The sequence below is a fragment of the Saccopteryx leptura genome, chromosome 3 (assembly GCF_036850995.1).
Source record: "Saccopteryx leptura isolate mSacLep1 chromosome 3, mSacLep1_pri_phased_curated, whole genome shotgun sequence".
Lineage (NCBI taxonomy): Eukaryota > Metazoa > Chordata > Mammalia > Chiroptera > Emballonuridae > Saccopteryx > Saccopteryx leptura.
Window position 1 is genome coordinate 370,035,156 of NC_089505.1, and position 16,738 is coordinate 370,051,893.

Below are 16,738 nucleotides of genomic sequence, written 5' to 3' on the forward strand. Positions count from 1 at the left end.
TCCAGGGTGAGTTCGGGAACTTGCCAGAACACGGGATGCTTTCGCTCTCAGCGTGGGGGGACTGAGTGCCGTCACCCACCACCTGGGGACCTCACCCATTCCTTCTTTGGTGGCCGGGAGAGGGAAGCGCGCGCGCACGCGCCGGGACCCGCCAGTCCGGTTCGGAAATGACATCCCCGCACCGGGCCCTGTGTCCGCCCCTGCCAGCCAGGCCCCGCCCCTCTTTAATCGGCCAGCTCGGCCTCTCCAGACCCCGCCCCCGAGCAGGCCGGGTCTTTGCTCAGGTCCCGCCCCGCCGACGGCGCTCTTGGCGGATCCGGCCAGTTGCGGGTTGTGCGCGCGAGGCCGGGCGGCGGCGCTGCAGGGGCGCGGGGTCGTTGCCGAGAGGCCCGAGCGGCCCGAGCAGTGCTCCCAGCTGGCCGTGGCCGCGGCCCCGGAGGAGCCATGGCGGAGGCGGCGCCGCAGCATCTAGCGCTGCCCTCCGGGCTGTTGGAGCTGTGCGCGCTGCTGGGGGCCCCCCGGGACAGCCTCCGCGGCCTGGAGCCGGTAAGGACCCCGCGGGGAAACTGAGGCGGGGCGACGGTGGCAGAGCGGCGTCAGGACCCTGAGCAGCACCCCGAGACAGTGCCTGGAGGACCCCTTCCCCCCCCCCTGCACCCCCTCCCTGTACCTGCGCCGTCTTCGTGGTGTGGACCGTGCGCCCGAGGCCCTTCCAGGCCCGGCTGCCTCCAGCCTGCCTGGTGCCGAGAACAACAGGTGTTCTCCCCAGAGGTGGAGTCGCGGGTGGCTGCCGCTAGGCCCCCCCCCCCCCAGCACCCCTGGGTGGGGACCCGCTGGAGTTGGTCCAGAGATGACCGGGCAGGAGACCGCTGGCGTCCATCCCGCGTTTCTCTAGGACGCTTCACCTCCCTGGCTGCGGGTCTTAAGGACTCCGACCAGGGCGAAGTCGGGATGGGCGAGACCCAAGCGGCCTCTTGTACCGAGTCCTGGCCTGTTACCATTAAGTAATTTAACTCGTTGCACACGTTCACTGTTCAGAGCATAATGAGTTCTTTTAGATGTGAGAGCCTTTAAATAGCCCGCATTTAGTGGTTTTACGACGAAACCTAGCTGTTTCTCTCACTTGCAGTCGAGACTGTCCCGCCGGCCGCGCCCCGCCCCCCTTCTCTCCCTCTCTGCACGGAGCAGCCCAGGCGATAAAACTCACGTCCCTTTTTCCCGGAAAGCGGCAGTGTGGACATTCTCACTCCTCGTTTCTTTTCTGTGTTCTCACTTTTTCTGTTTTGGAACCCGGCTGTCTTTTGAACGGGTCCAAGGCTGTTTTTCTCTTGCCGAGGGTGCCCCTGACTCTGTCTTTTTTCCTCTGGTTAGAGGTGATGCTGCCTGTATCAGAGACTCCCCGACTTGACCGGCCAGTTCTGTGGGCAAGTCCATGAAAGGGCAGAGAAGGGAGTTGGTGTATTTTAAGACTGGTGGAGCCGATGCCACCAAAGGTTTAGATAAAAGTTGCCAACATTAACCAGATTTAATGTCTGCAAATGCATTGCTGGTCTCTACTCCTTGGCCAATAGCGATGCTTTCTGCATTTCCCTCCCCATGCTCACTCCCCGAACCCCCAAAATGTGTGTGCCCCCTTTTTAATCTGCCTCCTCTGACCCTTATGGGTTTGGTTAAGTTGTCTCCCTACCTCTAATTTGTCAAGTGGCTGTTCTTCTTTTTTCTTTTTTTTCTAATAGGAAATGGTCTGTTTTCTGCTGTGGTGTTCCCGCAGTTGGGCGTCTTTCTTTGCTTCTTGGGCAATTACCACACAGGGGTTAGTTGCCTCCATGGGAGACGTGTTTTGAGAGCAGGTGGAGTCCACGGAGTGTCCGCAGCACTGCTTCTGAGCCAGCCAGACGGCGACATCTTCCCAGGCCGAGTGGGCAGTGTGCTGTGCTGCCTGTTAGGGGTTTGGCAAAGGGCGGGGAGAGAAGTATATCGTTGAAGGAGTAGGAAAAACAGAGTGTGAAGACAAGAGTTACACTTCCTGGGATGATCCTCCTTGTATGATGCACATTAATGTGAAAATGAACCAAACATATTCTTTTATTTAGTTTTTATTTATTTGTTTATTTTTCTTCTTTTTTCCAAGTAAGAGGAGGGGAGGCAGAGAGACTCCTGTATGCAATCGAACTGGGATCCACCTGGCAACCCTCCATCTGGGGCCAATGCTCTGCCCATCTTGGGCCATGCTCTGCAACCAAGCTATTTTTAGCACCTAAGGTGGAGACTCCTTGGAGCCACCCTCATGGCTGGGGCTGATGCGTTCGAACCAATGGAGCCATGGCTGTGGGAGGAGAAGACAACAGAGAGACAGAAAGGGGAGGAGGAGGGGTAAAGAAACAAATGGGCACTTCTCCTGTGTGCCCTGGCCAGGAATCGAACCTGGGACATCCACACACTGGGCAGATGTTCTACCGCTGAGTCAACCAGCCAAGGCTTTGTTTTATTATTTTTTTAAAAATAGCAGTTCTGTTTTGAATGTCTAACGCTTTTAAATAACTTTTAATTTTGCTTTTTTAGAAAATACTTACTATTTCTCTGTGATTCAGGCATGCCTCTTTGGGGAGCCTAGAGGTATGAGAATATCCAGCTTAATTCCTAGGCTGGTGCAGTGTCCTAACATTTGGGTTTTTTTTTTTTTTTTTTTTTTTTTCATTTTTCTTAAGCTGGAAACAGGGAGAGACAGTCAGACAGACTCCCGCATGCGCCCGACCGGGATCCACCCGGCACGCCCACCATGGGGTGACGCTCTGCCCACCAGGGGGCGATGCTCTGCCCATCCTGGGCGTCGCCATGTTGCGACCAGAGCCACTCTAGCGCCTGAGGCAGTGGCCACAGAGCCATCCCCAGCGCCCGGGCCATCCTTGCTCCAATGGAGCCTTGGCTGCAGGAGGGAAAGAGAGAGACAGAGAGGAAAGTGCGGCGGAGGGGTGGAGAAGCAAATGGGTGCTTCTCCTATGTGCCCTGGCCGGGAATCGAACCCGGGTCCTCCGCACGCTAGGCCGACGCTCTTGGGCTTTTTTAAAAAAAAATTATTTCTTAGAGGAGGTGGTGTTTGTTTTGTTGATGGTCGTGAGAGAATTGGAGGATGCAGTTCAATCCCCATGTGAGTTACATGGTCAGTGACATTTCCTCGGTTGCTGTGGAGACCAAGCATAGATCCGTTCGCACAGTGAAGTAGGTGCACCGTTCCTCGTGCAGGCCACTCGCGTCGTACTTGTGCGTGAAGGCGCGTTTGTGGTTTTTAGCGGGGGGCATCCTGGCTCTCTGTTTCTAGGCCAGCACTACCCAAGAACTCTGTTGGTGACGGTCTGTGTTCTTCATCTCTGCCGTCCAGTCCGGGGGCTGCTGCTACGGAGGAACTGGATGTTTCATTTGATTCCATTTAAATGTAAAGAGCCATGTGTGGCTACTGGCCAAGTAGTTCTAGAGCTTTAAAAAATAATCACTGATTTCTGTTCCATTTTACAAACAAGGCGCCTTGCACAGTAAAGGTCAGGGCTGCTGTGTACTCAGTCCAACAGAAACCTGTGACTCAAATGAGTTAACAGTGTTGTGGTTTTTACTTGTTAGATATTAAGTGAGAGGAGGGGAGATAGACAGACTCTCACATGCGCCCTAACAGGGATCCACCCGGCAACTCTGGGGCTGATGCTCACAACTGAGCTATTTTTAGCACCTGAGTGGAGGCTCCACAGAGCCGTGCTCAACACCTGGGGCCAGTGTGCTCAAATCAATCGAGCCATGGCTGAAAGAGAGGAAGAGAGAGAGAGAGAGGGAAGGGGAGGGGTGGAGAATCAGATGGTCGCCACTCCTGTGTGCCCCAACTGGGAATCAAGCCTGGGACATCCATTCACCAGGTTGACACTCTACCACTGAGCCAACCAGCCAGGGACTAATTAGATTAAAAAAACCCACAAAAAACGAAAATGATGTTTTTTGGGAAGGGATTTACTAAGTCCCCGTCTGCAAGAAAAGAGCAGGAAATCACTTGGGCAGAGTCTGTGGGAATGGAACTGCCTTCCCAGGGTTAGGGTGGCAGCAATGTGTGTCAGAAAGTAAGAGCTAGACGCCCTGGGATTAAGGGTTGTGCTTTCAGGGGTTGATCCTGATTAAGGAGTTCTCACACCTGCAGACACGCATCAGTTTATTGGCGGGAAGACTTGGGAGCAACCCAGCTGTCCCTCAGTAGGGGGCTGGGCAAATATATTGCAGAATTGTCACAGTGTGACACCATGCAGTGTGAACAGGGAAGTTAGCCACAGTATGTGGTTAAGGGGGGGGGGGACCCATGGCTACATTTAAATAGGATGACTGTATTTATGGAAAAAAAATGCTATTTATATATTCATAAAAAGCAGGAAGAATGTAGGCCAGGCTGTGCAAAGTGTGTCCCCTGTGAACCATGGAACTGTGGGGGAAGGCCTCATTTCTAGAAAGAGCCTGTACCTGCTTATCCAGTCAGAAGGAGGAACAACGGAAAAGATGTCCACTTTGGGGGAAAAAGAAAAAGCTAGATGAGTGTTGACCTGCTGAAGGCCCAGCTTGGCTGGATTGGGCCACATCACTCTTAAGTGACCACAGATAAAGAAAGGGAACCACAGGCAGTTTATTGGCTTCAGTGTTCAAACCAGATGAGGGTGCCCCTGGCAGAGGGGGTCACCGAGTGCACAGGGGCAGCCACTAAGCCATCAGCTCAATCTGGGGACACAGAGGAGCACAGGGCGGTCCCTGCCTCACTCCACACACACCTCCAAACTCCACAGGTGATGCGGTCCCACTGCACAGGGCAGCCATGCTCTGGAGGGGACCAGGGAGGGGAGGTGGAGGGGGTGATGGGGGAGGGGGACGGAGAGCAGACGCTTGATTTTTGAAACTAAATTTAAAGGACTCCCGCAGGTCCATCAGAGGCACTTGAATGTTGTCTGGGACTGGGAAGGGGTCTAGGCTGGGCTTAGGACCCTGGGAGCCGTCCCCATGTGTGTAGATGGAACCACGTGAGTTTTGAGAGTATGTGAGGAGGGACTGAGGCCAAGGGCTCAGCCAGAAGGGGGTGTGCAGGGGGCCTGTGAGGAGCAGGAGGGGACTCGGGGAGGCTTCCAGAAAGGGGCCCATCAGCTGTCTCCTGTGTTGCCAGGAGTGAACCTGTGTGCTCCGCTGGCTGTCATATCCGTGGAGACTGTTCACATGTGCCATCTCGCCCACTCTGCGGATGTAACTCTCGCGTGAGGAAGAAATAGGAAGCATAGGTTCATAGTTAAATAGGTCCGAGCCGCTGGAGTTTGACAGTTGTACAGAAGAATTCATATAACCAAAGAAATGGTTTTCTCTGGGTACGATACGCAGAGATTTTAAAATTATACAGTGATTTGGATTTGCCCTGTTTGGGCTCGGTTCCTACTGGTATTAAATTCTATCCCCAAGTGTAAAGAAATGACTGTGTTTGAATTCTGTAGCCTAACGACAAGAGTGCTGGCTTCACATTGGATTTAGTGACTGAAAATGCCGTCACCCTATACATATACGTATACACACACACACACACACACACACACACACGTCATCTTGGGCGTGAGAGTCCCCCTGTGGGAACCGCTGGTTCTAACCCAGATGTTGATGTGGGCTGTGCCCTTTCTGCTGGTCAAGGTCATATTCCTCCTGGCGACAATTATGTCCATCCTGATGCTCTTCCTAGGGTCCCGTAGACCTTCATTACCCACCCCCACCCCAGCCTGGCTGTCTCTCCCCTCCACTTACCATTCTATCCAGAGGATTCTGCTTTAGGTGTGTCTATTTTTAGCTGGCTGGTCACCTGACCACTTCCTTCTCACACAGGCTGTTTCCTACCGGCCTTTTTTTTTTTTTTTTTTTTCCATTGATTTGAGGCAGGGGAAGGGAGAGAAAGTGAGAGAGAGAGAGAGAGAGCAAGAGAGAGAGAGAGAGAGAGAGAGAGAAGCATCAACTCACTGTTCCACTTAGTTGTGTACTCACTGCTTGCTTCTCGTATGTGCCCTGACTGGAGATCAAACGCATGACCTCGGTGCGCCCGGACAGTGCTCTATCCACTGACCAACCCAGCCAGGGCCCCTACGGTTCCTTTGAGACATGTGAAATGAGTCTGGCCAGCAATATGTGGAGTCCTAACTCGACTAAAGAAATCCATCAGTCCTCTACTAGGGAGCCCATGTTCATCATTTGGGGGAAGGGTAAAAAGAGGTTAAAAAAAAAAATCTTGTCCCACGTTAAAGTTTAGAAGAATTCAGGTGACAGGACCCCCTTTGAGTGGTTCCGAGAGACGTCTGGCTGAGTGGGGAAGGACATGTGTCCTTCCTCTGTGTCCTCACCGCTCTCTCCGTCTTCCCGGGTCAGTGGGGACGGCCCTGCTGGCGTGGCGGGCGTGGTGTCCGTAACACCACGTGTATGTCGGGCTGGACACAATACAGAGCCTGTCGCTGCACGGCCTTCCTCCCCCACCTGGGAGGAGATATGGGGACTCCCTGGGGACCCAGAGGGGTCGAGCACTTGACCTGTGGCCTCTCCTGTATTTCCCGCGCTCACCCCTGGGAAGGGAAGCTCAAGGCTGTGAGGACGTAACTCGCTGTCCTGGTTGGAGACAGCGCCTGTAGATGAAGTTTGAGGTCAGGTCTGTCCATCACAGGACCGAGCTTTTGTTCAGGACGGACGCATCGTCGTGTCTGTTGTTAGCAGCTGTAGAACCGGGCTCTGGGTCGGACCTACTGGCCTGCGTGTCAGGCCTGAGAGGTTCCTAAACGCCGCTGCCAAGGGGCCCACCCTGTCCTGAGTCCCCGGTGGGAGAGGCCACAGCCACGACCGCACTGCTGCCCGTGGAGCGCCCGCGGGGGCGGAGGGGAGATGCAGACGGACAAGGGCCGGCGCCCTCGCAGTCACTGTCCCCTCTCCCGTTCCAGGGTGCCCGGAGGAGGGGAGCCCACGGCCTCTCTTCCCTCGACCCGGAGGTCCTGTCCGTCTTCGTGCCTCCGTTTGTCGGCAGGGAGGACCGCCAGTCTGCCGCGGCGAACTGCGGGACTCTGAGCAAAACCCAGAGGCGCTCCTTCCGGAAGAAGAGGGAGAAGCCCAGAGCAGAGCCCGGCGAGGGCCTCGCGGCGGCCCCGCGGGGGCTGGACGCCGACAACGTCAGTGTCCCCAACGGCGTGGACCTGCTGGCCCTGCCTCAGCTCTGCTTCCCAGGTACCCCGCGCCCACGGGCCACACCCAAGGGCCACGCCCGCGGGCCACCCCTGAGGGCCACACCCGGGTTTCCATCTGGAGGTCAGCCTGTGTCCGGAACGGGCAGCCACAGGCGAGCTGGCCGCCCCTCAGGCCCCCGTGTCCTGTCACAGGACTGAGCTTCCTCGTTCTTGGGGGTTTCGAAGCTAAAAGAATTTAGCCCAGCCCTGTATTTTTTTTTTAACTTGAGTGTTAGAAGCCAGGGATGGCCGGGTCAGGCTGTATGTTGCTGGTGCTTTCCAAGGCTTTTCAGCTCCGGCAGGGAGCTAAGTGGTGTCCAGTTAGCCAGTTCTGCCCCCTCCTGCCCACCCTGTTTCCTGGGTCCCTGGGTTCAGAAGCACGGGTTGTGTCCCCCCCCTCCCCCAACTGGCCAGTTCAGCAAACCGGGGGCTCCTGTTTTGGCTGGTCTGGGAGAAATGTTCAAGCAGGTGATGTGGAAAACTCAGAGTGTGGCCTTGACGTCCGTGCCCGTCTGGTCGTCTCCACGAGAAACTGAGGCTGCCGCTGCCTGGTCTCGGGGAGTATACACCGGGGATCAGGTGGGACATGGCACCCCGTGGTGCTCGGCAAACAGCTGCCACCCCAGGCGTCATAAATTCTCTTTTTTTTTTCGTCTACAGGGGGCCTGTGTGTGGCCTCTGAACCGAAGGAGGATTATGTCCACTTCCTGGTGCTGACCGACGTCTGTGGGAACAGGACACACGGCGTGGTCGCCCAGTTCTACCGACCGCTGCACGTAGGTGGCTCCCACGCCTTCCCCCGGGAGATTGGGTGTGGGTTAGGGTATCAGGACCATCCCATTTTACAGACGAGACCATGGTGGCACAGAGAGGCCGGGTAACTTGCCTGAGGTCACACAGCAGCCAGGATTTGAACTTAGGCAGACCTACTGTAGAGCAGAAGGCACTCATTAAATGGTGGTGGGCAGGTGATGACATAGCCAGCTGTTTCCCGGCTCCTCCCCTTACCTGGCCATCTTACAGTCCCCTCAGGTTCAACAGGTCCCAAACGGAAGCTGTTGTCATGACCCCCATCCCTACCCAAACCCCCAGAGAGCCCCCTACTGAGGGCCCAGGTTAGCAGCCCACGTGTTGTACCGTCTATGGGCTGTGCCTTCTGCTGCGTGGCTTCTCTGGCTGGGGTCCCCTTGCTCCCGCCGGTGACAGCCACCTGGTGCCCGGGCACCCACGAATGCGGCATTTGTCCCTTCTCAAGCCAAGCTCCATGGCCCCTTCTGCTGCCTTGCTGTGTTCTAACTGAGCGTCCTTCTCGCCTGAGGCTGTGAGGTCTCCAGGGTGGGGACGCACCCACTGGGTCACCACGGCTGAAAGGCTGGTGCTCGCTGGGACTGGGCGGTGGGAGGGGAGGACTCCGTCCAGCCCCGGCCGTCCTGTTTGTCTGGGGACGCTGGCGCTACGGAGGATACCTGCCGAGATCCGGGGACCGGGGGTGACCGGTCGCGGCTGCCTTTTCTCCAGGACGAGCACTGTTTCTACAACGGCACGCCGCACTGGGAGTCGTCCAGGCCGGCCGTGAGCGCTGCCGGCCGCTTTGTGCCCTTCGCCGTCTGCGTGGTCTCCAGGTTCCCCTATTACAACGCCCTCAGGGACTGCCTGTCCTGGTGAGCCGCCCCCCACCCCCACCCCGTGCCCATGGACCCGGGGGGGGGGGGGCTACCTCCTAAAACTGACGGCTCGTGAGGGCGGGCTCAGGGTGGGCCCCACGCACTTGTGAGAACCCAAATCTTCCGGAAATGGGACTGACGTGGGGACTAGTGTGGGGAGGGCGTGTCGGGGTGAGTTTTGGAAACAAGCTGCTAAGTGCTCTCCTTTGAGAAGTGGTTCGGTCCTTCCTGGAGTGTGGCCTCTACTGAGAAACGCAGGCACTCTAGCAACTTCCGCAAGGGGAACACAGGCGTGTAACCAGCACCGGGTCAAGGAAAAGAACATGGCCAACCCCCCAACTCCCCCACATCCCCTCACGTCCCCTCCAGGCACTGCCCCGGCCCCGGGAAGCCGCGGTCCTGCAGGCTGACGCGCTGTCCAAGCCCTAGAATTGCAGATTTCCGCTTCGATCAGATATGCCGAGGGGGGTGGCTGGATTCTCAGACTTATTTTGTGAAACGACGTGACGTCTTTTTCTTTTTAAATTTCAGTTTATTGACGCATCTGAAGCTCTGCAAAGACTTTGAAGTAGACAACCATATAAAAGACTTTGCCGCCAAGCTGTCTCTGATACCTAGCCCCCCGCCGGGACCGCTGCACTTGGTAAGACTGTGTTTTCTTTTCCTTTGCAGAGTTAAAGGAACGCGCTGGAGGTGGGTTACAGGCATTCCAAGGCTTCGTAAGCTCTAGCCGTGTTTAGATTTTGCTTCTCGAGTTCCTCACGAGCATTTTATGCACGATCTCTCAAGGTCAAAAACCAGAAATTTGTTCCCTCATGGATGTGTGTGTGTCCCCTGTGTACGCGCTCACTGGTTGCTCCGTCGGTGCCGTGACCGGGGATGGAACCCGCGGTCCTTGGCCTGTCGGGACGACGCTCTAACCAACTGAGCCACCCGGCCAGGGTGACATGTTATTTTAAAATAACATTCAGGGGGAAAAAAATGGAGCGTCTCTCTTAAAATTTTTAAAATGTCACGTCTCTACGGAACTTTGTTAAGTTGCACACCAAGAGGAGACATGCTACATGGTAACGGGGGTGAGGTCCCCTCGCTACGAGTCAGTCGGACGCGTTTGGTTCAGAGCTGGTGCCCGTGGGGACGGCTGTGGTTCTTTTCGTCAGAGCGGGAGGGAGGTTGGCTGAGAGAACCGTGCCGTGCCCCGTTGACGTGCCTGCACGGTGGCCGGCCCCGTGTCCGTCTGGACTGTTCCTCTGTCACACGCGCGGGGACGGCCCGTGTCCTCTACGTGCTTCCTGGCTCGGCGCCGTCTGAGCCGCGGCCGGGAGTCTCGGCGCCTGTCCGCCTCCGCTGGGCGCAGCCCCCTGATCCTCACGGGAACGGGTGTTTGCAGGTCTTCAACATGAAGCCGCTACAGATCGTGTTCCCCTCGCGAGCCGACCCCGAGAGCCCCCTCGTCGACCTGGACCTCCACCTGCCCTTGCTGTGCTTCCGTCCCGAGAAGGTGCTGCAGGTGCGTGTCCGGCCACCCTGGAGCGCCTCGTGCCCATCGGCCCCCGGGGGCACGGCGGGAACTGCTGTCGTGTCAAAGATGATTCGAGCCCACGGCGTGTCGAGACCCCGGACTCGAGATGTTAATGTTTTGGCTTAAAGCCGACATGCACTACAGCACATGTTATTTGCAAATGGCACTTTTTCGGGGGAGAGGGGGCATGGGGGGGTCCCAGTGGCTATGCTTACGGCAAACGGAGCTGGGAAACCTGGTAGAACCTGTACCCCAGGTGCTGGCTTTGTTGTGGGGGGCGTGCTCACAAGCGTCCTGAGTGGGCTGTGCCCAGTGGGATGCGTGCCCCATGCCCTCCCCCCAGGTCCTGACCCCAGGTGCTGGCTTTGTTGTGGGGGGCGTGCTCACAAGCATCTTGAGTGGGCTGTGCCCAGCGGACGCGTGCCCACGGTCTGCCGTGCCCTCCCCCCAGGTCCCGACCCCGGGTGCTGGCTTTGCTGTGGGGGGCGTGCTCACAAGCGTCCTGAGCGGGCTGTGCCCAGCGGGACGCGTGCCCACGGTCTGCCGTGCCCTCCCCCCAGGTCCCGACCCTGGGTGCTGGCTTTGCTGTGGGGGGCGTGCTCACAAGCATCTTGAGTGGGCTGTGCCCAGCGGGACGCGTGCCCACGGTCTGCCGTGCCCTCCCCCCAGGTCCCGACCTCGGGTGCTGGCTTTGCTGTGGGGGGCGTGCTCACAAGCGTCCTGAGCGGGCTGTGCCCAGCGGGACGCGTGCCCACGGTCTGCCGTGCCCTCCCCCCAGGTCCCGACCCCGGGTGCTGGCTTTGCTGTGGGGGGCGTGCTCACAAGCGTCCTGAGCGGGCTGTGCGCAGCGGGACGTGCCCACGGTCTGCCGTGCCTCCCCCCAGGTCCTGACGTGCCTCCTGACGGAGCAGCGGCTGGTGCTCTTCTCCGCCAGCTGGGCGCTGCTGACGCTGGTGGCGGAGTGCTTCCTGGCGTACCTGCACCCCCTGCAGTGGCAGCACACATTCGTGCCCATCCTGTCGGGGCAGATGCTGGACTTCGTCATGGCTCCTACATCCTTCCTCATGGGCTGCCACGTCAGCCACTTCGAAGAAGTCAGCAAGGTCAGGTGTGGAGCCCCTGCGGGCCCTCCTGGTGGGGACTCACGGGAAGCTGCTTATCAGCAGGTGCTCAGAGCGAGGGCTGAGTCCCCAGAGCCACAGAGAGGTCACGTCACTTCCGTCTCGTGTCCCTCCTTGTCCTTGGGTGCCTGACACACACAGTGCGCTCTCCCATTGTCCTCACTCCGGCCCCCTGCGGGCCTCGTGTCTGCTCAAGGCCACCGTGTTCTCAATGCTGTGTCACTTCTCCATCCACGTGGGGTCGCGGCGCCTCTACTGGCTTCCCAGAGATGGTCCGTGAGGAGAGTGTAGGCGTGGGAGTCAATAGAACCCTATTTCAAGTGTCACCTCTGCTGTTAACTAGTTCTGCAACTGGGAGTTACCTGCCTTTGTCAAGCCTCAGTTTCCCTCTCTGTGAAATGGGCAGGGCTCTGAGCTGCGGACACTCCCACGCCCCCATCCAGTGCCCGGCATGTGACTGGGTCTTGGACGACAGCAGCTGCCGTGGTGACTGCTCCGTAGTCTTTCTTCTAAGAAACTTTCATTAGGCTTCTGTTATTCTGTGGACCTTCTTCCTAGAAAATACAGGTGGAGACTGTGTGTGGCTCAGCGTTAGTGAGGCTCATGGGCCTTGCTGAGGTCAGTGGCCACGCTCCTGCTGTGTGGCTGGCCTGTGACAGAGTGTGGAACCCTTTGGTGTCCTAGTTGTGAAAGGACATTAAGTGAGCTGGCCTCGTTGTTATGGCGACGATCAAAGGAGTGGATGGATCTTTGTGGAGGTAGCTGTTTGTACTGTTACGCTGCCCAGGGATGGCGTGCATTTTGACAGTGAACCAGCGCCACGGATTTGTGATAAATAGGGAGAGGGCAGAGCGGGTTAGGTTGTTTCAAAATAGCTTCATTCAGATACAGTGTATGTCCATGAGGTGTGCCCAGTTACAATGTACAGTTCAGTGGCTTTTGGTAACTTTATATCGTGTTGTGCCAGCTAATGTTAGATGTTTTCTTTACCCCCACAAAGAAACTCCGTCTCATCCACCCCCGGCCCCCCGGCCACCACTGTCTTCTTTCTGTGTCTCTGGACTCTCCTGTCCCACGTCCATGGGTTTTATATCAATGGAGTCGGTCGATACGGCCTTTCGTGCCTGGCTCATGCACTCAGCACAACGCTCTGAGGGCGTCCACGCTGCGTGCACCTGGACTTCGCCCCTCCTGCCGAGTGGGACTTCCTGGGGCCAGCGTAGCGCAGTCAGTCTCTCCGTTCACCAGCTGATGGGCACTGGAGCTGTCTCTACCTCTTCGCTATTTCGAATAGTGCCGCTGAGAAGGCCCCTGTGCACGTCTGTGTGTGGACACACTCTCCATCCCCGCAGGAGTGGGGTGGCTGGCCGGTAGCAGCCGTGTTGACCCCTCTCAGATGCGGCCAGACTGTTTTCCGCCCCATTTTACAGCCCCTCCCCCCCCAGCTGCCTGGAGCATTCCAACTTCCCCACATCCTCACCAGCACTTGTCACTGTCTGCCTTTTGCAGTTTAGCCGTCCTGGTGGTGGGCGGTGGGGTGTCATTGTGGCTGTGATGTGTGTTTCCGCAGTGGCAGCCAGTATGGAGCACTGCCCACGGGCAGTTCCTACAGGGCAGGTTTCCAGGTGAACTCCTCACTTGGGAGGTCCTTTTAGTCCTTTTAGAGCAAGGCCCAGAAGGCGGAAGGTGCGGTGCTGGCCCGCGTCCTGGGGAGGAGCCTGGCGTCTCCTGGTGCCTGCCAATGCCCGTGACTCACCAGGATACAAACACACTTTGAGAAAAGGCCATTCAGACCTTCACGGAAGGAACGGAAAAATCTCGCCCGGTCCGCCCTGCACATTAAAAAAAACAAAAACAAAAACATGGCCATACTCTGAGGTTTAAAATTGTTTCTTTTGCCATTGGGGGGGGGGGGGGCGGGTAGAGAGAAACCATCTTGTTTCAGACCCTTGAGAAAGGAACACTTTGTTGCATTTACTTAACGGCTGCAGTCAGCCTCCGGGGAGGAGCCGTTAATGATTTCCCTGTTCCAGAGGGTACAGGTCGGGCAGCTGGATTAACAGATAGCCGCTGGCAGCTCGGATGCCAGCCTGTAGCACGTCTGTGCCGTGGCCTGCGGCATCCGCACGGATGATGCTGGCCCCCAGGCTGACTCGGTACCCTGTGCGTTCGCCCTGGAAGACGTCGTCTGCGTGTTTCACGCGAGGTGGGACCCCCCCGCATGGGAGCTGGGAGTGGCGACCTGCTGGGGACCCCACGCCACATTCCAGGGACTGTGGAATCTCAGGACCCTAGGGCGTGACGCATTACTTGTGTATTTTGACCCAGATAAGACTTCACAAGTAAGCCATGTCCCTATTTAAAAAATTTTAAGTGTGCGCGGGCAGAGATCCCAGGGCCCTGCCCATGCCGCTGAACGGCCTGGTTGGGTGTTGAATGTTGGTGTTGCTCTCACCGGGGTTCTGGAATGTTCTCTCCGGCTCCCTGAAGTAGCCCCGGCAGTGTTTGTCCCTGGGCAGGGAAAGCTTGATGGTGTGTATTATTGGATTCTTGACTCAGAGACAGAGGCATGTAGCTCATTGACGTAACTCGTGGTGTTGACTGCACCCTGGGGGGGGGGGGGGGTCATGTCCAGCTCTGTGTCCACACGACGCGACGACACCGTGTCAGCGGGTGTGGGACGGATGGCTGTGTGTTCAAGGATGTGCTCAGGTTCTTACGTCCATCTGTGCGCGTCTTTTCCAGGAAGCTGACGGTTTAGTTCTGATCAATATCGATAGCGGGAGCATCACCTCCTCGAGTGACGATGGCCTGGACGTCCCTGACATCCCCTTCCTGGCTGCGCAGACGTTCATTCAGAGGTAGAGCTGGAGGTCGCCTCTGGTCCGGTTCTTCCGGGCTGACCTCGAGTCCCTTTCCCAGTCTTATGTTATTTTTTTTTTTGTATTTTTCTTATGTTATTGATAGATGGCTTATGTATTTATAGTTTGGGAAATTATTTGCGATTTTCTTTTCAAACTAAAAGTCCTCTGTCTTTTTTCTGAGCTTATCTAAGTATTAATTATGGCCTTGTAGAGACTGGGGATGTCACCTCTCTCCCAGGGACCCTGCCTCTTCTGTGCCCCACGATCCTGTGCCTGTGATCTTAGAAGTTCTCTCTTGTTCATTCACCCAACCATCCATCTGTCCGTCCATCCATCCATCCATCCATCCATCCATCCATCCATCCCTCACCCCTTCCTCTCCATCTGTCCATCCATCTGTCTATCCATCCATCACCCATCCATCCCTCACCCCTCACCCCTCCCTCTCTCCCTCTCTCCCCATCCATCTGTCCATCCATCCATCCGTCCACCCCTGGGTAGGTTTCTAGTGCTGGTTATGCACGGCCCTGGGACACGGTCAGTCCTGGGGTCCCACGTGGATGTTCTTCCCCCCTCCCCACACTTGGTTGGTGCTCTTATGTTTTCACACCTGGTTATACAGCTGTGGTGGGTTTTTGCATCTCTTTTGCTAGGCATCAGCAACCTTCGTCAAAAAAGGACCAGGTTAGACCCTGGCCAGTTGGCTCAGTGGTAGAGCATCGGCCTAGCGTGCAGGAGTTCCGGGTTTGATTCCCGGCCAGGGCACACAGGAGAAGCATCCATCTGCTTCTCCACCCCTCCACTTCTCCTTCCTCTCTGTCTCTCTCTTCCCCTCCCACAGCCGAGGCTCCATTGGAGCAAAGTTGGCCCGGGCGCTAAGGATGGCTCTGTGGCCTCTGCCTCAGGCGCTAGACTGGCTCTGGATGCAACAGAGTGACGCCCTAGATGGGCAGAGCATCGCCCCCTGGTAGGCAGAGCATCGACCCCTGGTGGGCATGCCGGGTGGATCCCGGTCTGGTGCATGCGGGAGTCTGTCTGACTGCCTCCCCGTTTCCAACTTCGGAAAAATACAAAAAACACACACACACACAAAAAGGACCAGGTTATAAATGTTGTAGGCTTCGCAGGTCCTGTGGCCTCTGTCGTGGTGCTGAGAGGCTTGGCGGGGGCCTTCTGGGGAGGACAGAAGGGGTGTGGTGACTGTTGTGTCGTGTTGAGGTGCGTCCCAGGCGTCTGCCAGGCGGGAGAGCAGGTGCGGACGGGTGGGGAGGGGCGGGCGCGGTCTGCCCCTGGTTTCCGACTCGGTGCTGTAGTCACCTCGGGCTGTCACCCACACCTGTGTTGTCCAACGGTGCTGGAGGCCGGGGTCTGAGGTCAAGGTGTGGGCAGGGCTGGCTCCTCCGGACGCCTCTCTCCTTGGTGTGTAGATGGCTGTCCCATCCTGGTGTCCTCACATGGTCGTCCCCTCTGTCTGTGTCCTAAGCACCTTCTCCTCTAAAGACACCAGTCACAGTGGGGGGTCCCACCCCACCCCACCCCACCCCAGTGACCTCACTTTAACATAATCACTTTCCCCCTACGACAGTCACATCTGAGCAACTAGGGGTTAGGACCCCAACGTGACTTTGAGGGACGTAATTCAACCAATTGTCCTTCTGCCTGTGAGGTTTCTGCAGAAGATACAGGGGCCCCACCTCTGTGAGCACCCCACCCGCTTAAAGAGTGTGGCGGACCCTGCACCCAGGCGAGGGACACCCGTCCTCCCAGGGGGCTGTGCCGTGGAGTCCTGCACCCAGACGAGGCACACCCGTCCTCCCAGGGGGCTGTGCCGTGGAGTCCTGCACCCAGGCGAGGCACACCCGTCCTCCCAGGGGGCTGTGCCGTGGAGTCCTGCACCCAGGCGAGACACACCCGTCCTCCCAGGGGGCTGTGCCGTGGAGTCCGCACAGCTGTCCTCTGGGGCCGCTGGCCAGCTCGTGCCCAGGGGCCTCAGCCATGTGTCCTGGGGGGCACGTGTGTCTATAGAGCCGATATTCCCAGTCGCCTGATCACTTTCCGATCAGCAAAAGCCACTCGGCCGTGGTGTTCGGGGGCGACATGCGGGGGCTGGGGTTTGCTCGTGTTTGGAGGGGCGTCTTGTGCTCCCATTGGTTAGGGGTCCCCATGGGGACTGTCTGCTCCCCCAGCAAGCCCACGCGCCCCACGAGGCCCTTTGGCAGCCGGTGCCCTCCCCCCGTCACTCACGGCTGGGTACACGCTGCCTCTCACTGCCCAGGACCACCGGGGCCTCTCTCCTCGAGCACCCGCTAGGCCGCCT

General features: G+C 57.5%; 1 protein-coding gene across 2 annotated transcripts in view; it reads left to right on the top strand.

Annotated features, from left to right (window-relative positions):
- The first annotated feature begins 318 nt into the window (after nt 1-318).
- DENND3 (DENN domain containing 3) overlaps nt 319-16,738 on the top strand; it is a 46,194-nt gene continuing 29,774 nt past the window's right edge. For both annotated transcript variants that reach the window (XM_066379577.1, XM_066379578.1), the window contains exons 1-8: nt 319-546; nt 6,972-7,251; nt 7,911-8,026; nt 8,769-8,911; nt 9,446-9,557; nt 10,305-10,424; nt 11,321-11,539; nt 14,303-14,418. In XM_066379577.1, coding sequence (XP_066235674.1) covers nt 445-546; nt 6,972-7,251; nt 7,911-8,026; nt 8,769-8,911; nt 9,446-9,557; nt 10,305-10,424; nt 11,321-11,539; nt 14,303-14,418 — 1,208 coding nt within the window. In that variant the 5' untranslated portion in view covers nt 319-444. The remainder of the gene's footprint in view (nt 547-6,971; nt 7,252-7,910; nt 8,027-8,768; nt 8,912-9,445; nt 9,558-10,304; nt 10,425-11,320; nt 11,540-14,302; nt 14,419-16,738) is intronic.